General features: G+C 37.4%; 1 protein-coding gene across 1 annotated transcript; it reads left to right on the top strand.

The window, feature by feature from the left end:
• Positions 1–3,719: 3,719 nt before the first annotated feature.
• LOC131604879 (uncharacterized) lies at positions 3,720–4,427 on the top strand. The gene has a single exon (XM_058877295.1). It carries the CDS (start codon positions 3,720–3,722, stop codon positions 4,425–4,427), a length of 708 nt encoding a protein of 235 aa, XP_058733278.1.
• Positions 4,428–11,070: the final 6,643 nt, after the last annotated feature.

Raw genomic sequence — 11,070 nt, forward strand, 5'->3', positions numbered from 1 at the left:
AATCACCACAAAATCCACCGGAAACAAAACTTTGTCAACTTTCACTAACATGTCTTGTGCAACTCCATAAGGAAGAGTGGTAGATTTATCTGCTAGTTGTAAAGTCATTCTTGTTTACTTCAGCTCAATATTTCCCAGCCGCTTCACTATTGATAAAGGAATTAAATTGATACTTGATCCTAGATCGATCAATCCATTCCCAATATTTTGATTCCCAATTGTAACCGGCAATGTGACTCTTCCAGGATTTCTCGCCTTTTGAGGGAGGCGTGATATTATAGCACTACATTATGCATCAAGTATAATAACCTCTTCTTCTTCCGGTATTTTCTTCTTTGTCAAGATATCTTTCATGAATTTTGCATATTTTTGCATTTGAGCAATAGCTTCAGAGAATGAAATATTAATTTGTAGTTGCTTAAAAATTTCCATAAACCTAGCATATTGTCTAGCATTGTCTTTCTTTGGTGGAGCATGGGGATATGGAAGATGTTGACTTGGAATCGTGTTGTTCGCCATCTTTTCTTTAGCACTGCTTCTTTTTAATTTCTCCTTCTTGACTTCCTTATTCACATTTTCTTCTTCAGCCCCATTGTTAATGATTTCATATTCTTCATCTTCTCCATCATGTTTTTCATCTTCTTTTTCTGTATCATCCCCAACCTCATTCGTTTCCGTTCCATCCTTACCACCTTTCTGTCCAGTTCTTGTCACCACCGTTTTGCAATGCTCCTTTGGATTCTCTTGAGTGTTGGCCGAGAAAGTTGCATTTGATTGATTAGTCGCAATCTGCTTAGCAAGTTGACCCACTTGAGTTTCCAAATTCTTTATAGCTGCCTCTTGATTCTTTTGATTTGTCATTGACATTTGCATGAATTGTGTCATAGTTTCTTCTAACTTTGACTGTCCTCCTTGTTGTGGTGGTGGTTGAGTGTAAGGTTGAAAGGCTTGTTGTTGATACCCTTGATTTTGTGGCCTTTGTTGGTACCCTTGATTGTTATTCCTTGGTGGATAACCTTGTTGGTATGGATGATTTTGATATTGATTCTGCCTTTGTCCTTGGTTGTTGTTCATGTAATTCACTTCTTCTTCCAGAACTGGTGGACAGAATCCTGTTTGATGATCTCCCTTGCACAATTCGCACTTAGAAACTTGATAAGAATTAGATACCCCGTTCAGCTCCTTGATTTGTTGTGGTAATTTAGACATTTGTTGTGTCAAAAGTTCCACTTGTTGTGATTTCTTGTCTCTGACAGTTCGATCATGGTTACCCTGACGATCATTCAGAGCCATTCGCTCAATTATTTGAGTAGCTTCAGCAGGTGTCTTGGACATTAGTGAGCCACCAGCTGTGGCATCCAAGAGTGTTTTGTTGGTAGGGGTGAGACCATTACGGAACATGTGAATTTGGTCCACCTCTGCGAAACCGTGTCCTTTGCACTTTCTCAACATAGCTTTATATCTTTCCCATGCTTCATTCAATGATTCACTACTACCTTGAGAGAATACCGCTATTGCCGTTTTTGCTTCAAAGAACCGGTTTTGAGAATAAAACCTCTCCAAGAATTTTTCCTCTAAGGTATTCCAATCGGTCATCACTGTTTCAGGTTGATCCAAGTACCAATCTTTTGCCTTAGATAACAAAGAGTGTGGGAACAACCTCTTGAATAATGCTTCCTCATCAGCTTGAGCGACACCCGTGGTACCCGCTAACTCATAGAATCGAGTAAGATGCGTGTACGGATCTTCGTGGTCCAATCCGGCGAAAGGACTCGCACATATCAATTGGATGATACCGGTCTTCAATTCTGAAGTCCGCCCGTTGGCGGCAGTTCTAGCGAACTATGGTTTGAGTCTTGGACTATTTGCACATGGACCAGGAGCAGCCATGTTGACAACAGTTGGTTGTATAGTGACTTCCTGTTCTTCTTCCGCAAATAGTTCGTGAAAGAAAAGTCCTTCTTGCGATTCGTCAATTGTTTCAAGTTGTTGTTGTGACGATGTCGCAGTCGCGTTGTCTCTTGCTTTTGCTATGTTTGCTCTTCTTCGTGCTTTGCTATTTAACCTCCTAGCGGTCCTTTCGATCTCGGGATCAAAAAGAAGTTGATCACTGGGAACTTTGCTGCGCATACACGAACTTCTGCAAAAACTAGCAATCAAGTGAAACAACCAAATCGAGAAAATAAAAATTAAAACTCAAAATAAGAACTCTTGCAATGCATGCAATATTGACACCAATCCCCGGCAACGGCGCCAATTTGTTAAAATTATTTGTGGGTAAATATTTTCGGTAATATATCGTATCCACAGGGATTGGTTTAATATCACTGTCGTTCCATAGTTGATTATTTTGAATGAGAAAAGTTAATTGGATTTGTTTTATGATTATAATACTATTAAATGTAAACAATAATTTAAATGCAAATAATGAACGTTTGTTAACGATTAAGGAAATATGTTGAGCTTTAGGGTTCATCAACCTATTCCTATACAATTTATCAATTAATTCACAATTGAACAATCTTTTGAATTACTATCTTCCTTTATCCTCAAATATGATTCCGTGTCTGCAAATCAAATTAGATAGACTTTTACCGGTATGAGATTCAATCACTCCAAATATCAATATCGATAATAGTAATAAGGAACGATAATTATGAAAACTCAATCACAATTCCATCTCTGCAAATTGAGATTGAATCAATATAGTAGCCTAGGGCAAAAGTTAGAATCTTTTCTTTCGATCAAAGACTCCACGATAATTTAATATAAAAACAAGGTTTCTTATTGATAATAAATTCAAACAATTGTTCATAGGAAAGAATCAATGATATTGTATATTCATAGGTTAATTACTACCTTAAACTCAACAAGAGGAATTTAGTTCTCCATAGACATGAAGAACACATAAGAATTAATAGAGGGATTCATCTTCATCAATGGAATGTCTTCGATTGGTAAAGATTTGGCCTTCAATTGTTGTTCTTGGCTGCAAAACTCAGAATGCTCTCCTAATTTCGCTCACAAAAGATCTGCCCTTTACTTGGAAGCTAAGGCTTTTATTTATAAGTTTTGGGCTTTTAACGTCGCGGCCGCGGCGCGGCATCGGATGAACGCGGCGCGACACAAAATAGAGGCTTTTTCGCGGCGCCAGCTAGAACTCCCGCGGCGTGCCCTTGTCAATCTTTGTCTTTTTGCTTTGCCATTGAGACTTCTAGCTATCTCTCTTCCTCATGTTCTTGTAAAGCTCCTTTTCAGCTCTAAACCTGCATCAATAGTACCCACAAGTGATTAGATTTGCTTTACACATGAACTAAACCTTTTCAGTTCAATTCTCACTAAAAACCTATGGATCTATCACAATTTGCATTAGTTTAGAGAAGAAATTACTTATTTTAACACATGAATTTACCATTAATTCACTCCTAACAATCAGCCATATTATCTCCAAAGGTAAAGCTGATCTGTTTTCTTATTCAGGAATCTAAATTATCACAGGTGTCTAGTACGATTGTTGGTAGTTTATGGAGGAATCAATGTATAGATTTCTCTTTTATTCCGTCTTTAGGTGTGTTTGGGGGTTTGATTAGGCTATGGAACCCATCTAAAGTTGCGGTCATATGTAGTTTTGGTGGAGTTGGGTATTTGGGCGTGAAAGTGTTGTGGAAGTGTTGTGGAAGGATGGAGTTTATTATATTTTTAATGTGTATTCTTCGTGTATGATTGTTGAGAAACGAATGCTTTGGGAAAAATTACTTTATCTTAAATCTATTTTCACGGATGAAGAGTGGGTGATTGGCGGGGATTTCAATACCGTAAAGAATGGGATAGAGAAGAAGGGAAGATCGGGTGTGAATAGAAGAAGTGAATGGACTGAATTTTTAGAGTTCATTGATAAGAGCAATTTGATAGACATTCCTAGCAAAGGCAAAAAGTTTGCTTGGTTTGGAGGGGATGGAATGGCAAGAAGTAGAATTGATAGATTTTTAGTGGCGGATACCATGGTTAGTAGATGGGGTATTGTTGGTCAATTGGCGCGGGATCATGATATTTCTGATCATTGCCCAATTTGGTTGATTGGCAATAACTCTAATTGGGGTTCTAAACCGTTCAAGGTCAATAACAAATGGTTTTCCAACAAGGATTTTTTGTCGTTTGTGGAAAAAGAATGGTTAGAGCTAAAGGTGGAAGGGAGAGGCGATTTTGTGCTTAAGGAAAAGTTGAGACGTCTTAAAGAAAGGTTAAGGTGGTGGAATGTAAATATTTTTGGAAGGTTTGATTTGGCGGTGGAGAAAGGGGTGCGCGTTTTGAATGAAGGGGATGAAATGGTGGATGATGATGAGGACTTGGATGAGTTGGAAGATATCTCGGTGGACTTGATGGGGCTAGAAAGAGGAGGGCTTCTAGCGATTTTTGGTTTAATCTAAAGGTTAAAGAGAATATGTTGATTAAAAAATCTAGATTAAAATGGTTGAATGATGGGGATGTGAATAACAAGTATTTCTATAGAGTTATGAAATCTAGAAGGACTTATAATCACATTGGTTATATTCTTACGGATAGGGGGGTGGTTCATATGGTTGAGGAGGTTCAGATGGGGGTTAAAAGTCACTTTGAGAAGAAGTTTACCGAAGTGGATAATGTTAGGCCTATTTTGGAGGGCATTTCTTTTGGTTGTTTGAATCACTTGGAGAGGGGGTGGATTGAGGCACATTTTATGATGTTGGAAATTAAGGAGGCTATTTGGAATTTTGAGGGATCGAAGAGTCCGGGGCCCGACGGATACTCTTTTATGTTTATAAAGAATTGTTGGGAGTTCTTGAAGGGTGACTTTATCAATTGTTTTATGTGTTTTAGTAGAGATGATATCTTATCGAAGACTATCACATCCTCGTTTCTCACTTTGATCCCTAAAAGATCTAATCCTTTGGGGCTCGACGATTATAGGCCAATTTGTTTAGTGGGGTGTATCTACAAAGCAATTTCTAAACTTTTGGCAGCAAGACTTAAGAAGGTGTTGAATTTGATGGTGTCCAACTATCAAAGCATTTTTGTTTCGGGTAGGCAATTATTGAATGGGGTTTTGGTAGAGAATAAGGTGTTGGATATGGCTAAGAAAGATGGGAGTAAATGTATTCTTTTTAAGGTGGATTTTGAAAAGGCATATGACAACGTGTCTTGGGATTTCCTTAGATTTATGTTGAGGAAAATGGGGTTCGGTGATACTTGGCTAAAGTGGATGGAGGCTTTGATTTTCTCGAGTAAGATGTCAGTGCTTGTTAATGTTAGTCCCACGGAGGAATTTGTGGTGGAAAAAGGTTTAAGACAGGGTGATCCCTTATCTCCGTTTCTCTTTGTCATTATTGCAGAGGGCTTGAAGGGGATGGTTAATAAGGCGGTGGAGATTGGTGAGTTTGTGGGATTTAATATTAGGAGGGTGTGTTGGAGTTATTACAATTTTCCGATGATACTCTTTTAATAGGCGAAGGGAGTTGGAAGAAAATTTGGGCCATTGGAGGAATTTGTGTTTACATCGCGAGAAAGGCGGCCTTGGGATTCGTAGAATTAGAGATTTTAATCTTGCTTTATTGAACAAATGGAGATCGAGAATTATAGTTGGATCGGAAGCATTATGGTATAAGGTTCTTAAAGCAAGATATGTTGATATTAATATAATGGTTGTTGCGTATGATGGGCACAAGTATAAGAGAGGTTCCAAATCTATTTGGAGGGCGGACATTTTATCGTTGCAAGAAAGTTATCACGAAGACTTGTTTGTTGATAATTGTAGATTTACAACCGGAGATGGTTTTAACACTTCTTTTTGGCATGCTAGTTGGAGGGATGATAATTGTTTACGAGTTTTGTTCCCGGAGGCTTATTCTCTTTCGGTTTTGAAATTCGTATCGGTGGCTAGCATGGGTAGTTGGAGTAATGGAAGGTGGTGGTGGGGAGAGTGTGGTATTCGGCCAAATAGCATCCCCTTCGCTGCTGGCGTTTTGCAGCGGCTGCTGCACTTTCTTGACGGTGTGTGTCATACCCCAAATTTTGACCTAAGATACCACCTCATATCATTTGCATATGCATCATTTGCATCTCTAACAAATTGCATAGCTTGTGTTTGTTACTTGTGCTCAGCAGGGTTTAATCAAGAAATCACTCATTAGTACAAGTAACAATCAATTAGGGTTTTGTTCTCCCTCCATCTCAAATGAATTATCTTCATCAACAATCAACATTTGGTCCTCAGAAATCCATCTCAACAAGCTCAGAGGCTCTGAATCAACCAGATTAGGGTTTTGACTGAAGATAGCATACTCCTGACTTTTGCTCAGAGATTGACCTAATGACTTGGGACATGACCTCAAGACCCCAAGTACATCATTTTGACCTAATCCATTGGCTCATAACATCTCCTACACAAAGATTGATCAGACAAATCCTCAGATCAGGGTTTTGAACTATCAGGGACTGAAATCAGGGATCACATTTGGGAAACCCTAAAAATCCCCAGGAAGTCAATCAAAGGTTTCAATCATCTTCAAATAATCCCTATGACAGCATCCAATGGAAATTGCATCTCAATTCAAGATCCACAGTCATCAATTTCATCAGGTCGACAATTAGGGTTTTTGACCTAATTCACTGAACCACTGACTTTTTAATCAGGACATGGTGCCACAACTCAAACCATGGCTCAATATCCTCTAATGCTTCAATGTGATCCATTCATACCATTCATATGGTGAGGATAACCTGTTTCATTTGAAATCTTCAGAAACGCGATTCGTCTGAAAAAGTCAACTGTACAAGATCACCATTGACTTCTGGGGAATTTTGGTCAACCATGACTTTTGAAGTTAAAAATCATCAATATATGATATATGAAGTCATTTGATCAAGAAAAATCAAGAAAATCAATCAAGAATCAAAAAGTCAATGTTTGACTTTTCATACTTAGAAAAATTTCTAAGTGTTTTTCAATGGTTTTTTCCAAACTTTGGAAGGGAATTTCTCAAAATTTCACCTACAAACTGAAAAAAACATCCAACATGAAAGTTGTAGATTTTGATCCAATAAACAACTTTGACACATATAATTTTTTTCCATAAGATCAACCATTTAAGAGATATGGAGCTTCAAAGTTGGCATCTTATGAAAATTTCACTTAAAACTTCATTTTCTTCAAAGTTCATGGATCTTTTTCACCCATTTTCTTAAAGGTCTTGAAGAAACTTTCAACTAGGCTTTTGAAGTGTGTAACATGAGCTTTCCAAAATGTCCAAGAGCATGAAAAAATATGGAGTGTAGCTATGGTTTTGAATTTTGACATTAGTGAACTTTTCACTTGAAATTTCAAGCCATTTTCACTAAGTTATGAACCATTTTGCCAAATGATCCAAGTAATGATGCATAGATGCAATAATTGGTAGATATTTTCTGATTTGAGATCAGAATGGAAGAGGATAAGAAGCTTGAGAAATAACCATGGTTAAGTCACTTTTAACCATTTGCATTTAATGTGAAAGATTCCATTTTATCTCTTAAGCCAAATCATCATTCTTGATCAACTTGCAAGAGCTTTGTATTCAGAAACTTTGGCCTATAAATAGAGGTTCAAATCACTCTTCAATTCACACCAAAACCTCACAATTATAGGTTTTCTCTCTTCTTTCTTGAATTGCAAGTTTCATAGTTTTCAAAGAGGTAGAAAACTCAACCTCCAAACCCTTGAAGTTATGGCCAAAGTGATGGTTCTAGCAACTCATAAACATCACATATGATGTGTTTGAACCACTCACACACCCCAAATTACCCCAAAACTCAGATTCACTCTTCAACCTCCATATGAACACATAAAGAGCCTTATCATGCCAATTTTCATTCCAGATCATTTCTGTACAAATTAACACTTCCCACACCTCACATATATCACATATGAGCTATCCAAACACTCATCATCAACCTGAAACATCAGAATCATAGAGCTCGATTCACACTTGGGCTTAACTGCAGATCGGGTACCTCCAACTACTCCAGGTGTTTTCAATTCACTCCAAGCATCCAGACACCTTCCCTAAGGTTCATTGAAGCTGTCCAGATCAAGCAACAACATCTGTAACACCTCCTCTGCAAAATTCAATCTCCAGCTTGGCCGTTTTTGAGGTAAGTGCTCATGAACTTCAAACTCTATCATACATGCATCATAAATGAAAAACTAAGTTACCATCTTGTTTCTGCACCATCACTGAATAATAACCCTCAATCAATTGCATCATATCATGATCATACACGATTTCACAAAGATTTGTCATATTAGGGTTCTTCGTGTTCATCAGAGAATTAATCATCTTAGAGCAAAAATAAATGAAATTAAAGGGCACCATCATGTTCCTTGTGAAAAACCGAGTGAGATAGACCCTTTGATCGATCAAAACAACACAGATTTGAAGGAATTCAAAATTCAGTTAGGGTTGTGTTCTTGGCGCCAGATTTGGTTTGGGAAATTCAAACATTGGTTTTAAAATATAATAAACTGAAGGCGTATCATTAACAAGCTGCGCGCGCAGCTCAGTTGGTTGTTGTTTTGGCTGGTGAGAGAGAGGTCACGGGTTCAACACCCTTAGGGACCAAAACCATTTTTTTAACACTATTTTTCTTTCATTTTTTAACAAACTTCATTAATTAATTTAACTAATCAAATCAACTTATTTTTTCTTCATTTTTTGAACACTTCTTATTTAATATACATATTTTATGAATGCCAAAAAAAATCACCAAAAAATATTTATTTGATACATTTTTAAATAGGTTTAAAATGACATGTTTTTAAATGTTTTTAAATACTTTTAAATACTACTTTTTCATTTGATTTTCAAACTTAATCACTTGTAAATATTTTTTGAAGCAAACCCTAATCATCTAAGTGTTAATTGAGAATAATCTTTTGTTTATCTTGATTAAATTGACTTCTTTCAAAATTCAAATCGTTTTAAAACGAGCGATCGCGATTCTTTTCAAAAACGATAAATCATTTCTTTTTGATTTTCAAAGGAAACTTTTGATTAAATCTTTTTAATTGATCAATTGATTTTCAAAACGATGTGGGGCCTCTCGAATATTAGAGAGTATAAGTCCCATTTCTTTTCTTTTTTGTACAGTTTTTTTCAAAACAATAAAACTTCTTCAAAATAAAATCTTTTCAAACAATTTTCAAATCATTTTCAAAACAACAAAACTTCAAAGAAACAAAAACTTTTCAATATACCATGGGCCTCCATGTAGGTATAAGTCCCAAGCCCTTTTGTACATACCCATTCCAGTACATGAAATTAGGTATTTCATTGTACGCCTTTTTGTACATACACTTTTTTGTACATACCTCGATCAGTTTGATTTTTTTTAACTTTGAATAACAAACCAAAAATGAAGGTTTCTTTAAATCTTCCCAAAAATATACCATGGGCCTCCATGTAGGTATAAGTCCCAAGCCCTTTGTAAATACCTGTTTACATAGCTTTGAATAAATTCAAGAGGGCCTCTCCCCGAGTATGAGTCCCGAGCCCTGTGTATACAAATGGATCATGCTTACAGGTATATTTCCTTCATAAACTCCATTATATACACACACTTTGTCATATATGTATAACTGTTCATATCTGTTCATGTACTTGTTCATGCTTGTTTGTACTTGTTCATACTTGTGATTGTGTTATATGCTTATTCAACTTAGTACAACACTAGGTTCCCCATAGCCTCCTATTGGGCTTCGTGCAAAGAATCTCCCTAGTTTAGGTTAGGACATAGAGTATGGTTTCCCGGTGAAATCGCTCTAAGAGCTCAAACCAACTATACCATGCCTCCCCTTGGGCTTTGTACAAACGAGTGACCCTCCCATAGTCTCCTCTTGGGCTTACAATGCAAGGACCCTGGATTGTCCCTCCCATAGCCTCCTCTTGGGCTTACAATGCAAGGACCCTCGGATAGCCTCCTCTTGGGCTTCGTACAAGGACCCACGGGCTTCTTATAAGCATCCCAAATATCCAAAACAAATACCCTAGGAGATTAGACATTTTTCATCTCTATGCTAGGAGTATCTCTTATATATCATCACAAACAATCAATCAATCAAAATCAAACTTTTTTGCCACAAGGCTGGCTAATCGATCAAACTGTTTTACCACCGTACTGGATGATTAATCAAAGTTTTTGTCACAAGGCTGACTTCATTGAAACTTTTGCCACAAGGCTGGCTGATTAATCAAAGTTTTTGTCACAAGGCTGACTTCATTGAAACTTTTGCCACAAGGCTGGTTAAACACAAAAACATCTTTATCATTCTAAGCACCCTAAGTGGCATGGCCCCGGGCTTACAATGAAAAGATTTTCAAACAAATCAAACAGATGTATGTGATGATATAGATTAGATACATCTAGCATTTAGACGACATTTGTCTATTTTCCTTTGCTTCCACTAGCATAAGTGGGAACTACGATTGCTCTGACTTTCTCAACATCCCTTTGAGAATACGTAGGCACAAGGTCGATCCTTGGCGAGCAAAACAAAACAAAAAAAAAACCATTCAAACCATAGCACCCATAGACCCCGAGCTACAGATGCTCTGATTCCCGCTAAGGGATATGTATGCAGAGGATCGCGATGATCTTTGCGAGCATAATCAAACAAACACCTTAGGTCCCACCTATTTCACAAGAACCTCTCAATAACATGGAATGAAAAACAAAGCAAAGAAACCTATAGAGTACTATAGATACGTTGGGTGCTAATACCTTCCCTTCGTATAACCAACCCTCTTACCCAAGATCTCTCCCCCACTTTTAGGTTATTGCAACTTTTTTCCTTTTCCTCTTTTGGAAACAATAAAAAGTTTGGTCGGTACAAAAGAAAAATCATTTTTTATGAGCACTCGAGCCCAAAGAAGGCATCAGGTGTCTCATCCCACAAAAAAGAGGAACAAAACGATTTTTCGCCCGCGACAGTGTGCAGCCAGTTCCGGGGAAGACGGACAAAGTCAGTTGAAGATTGGATTCGGATCACATCTTCACGGT

This window comes from Vicia villosa, linkage group LG5, assembly GCF_029867415.1.
Source record: "Vicia villosa cultivar HV-30 ecotype Madison, WI linkage group LG5, Vvil1.0, whole genome shotgun sequence".
Taxonomy (NCBI): Eukaryota; Viridiplantae; Streptophyta; class Magnoliopsida; order Fabales; family Fabaceae; genus Vicia; species Vicia villosa.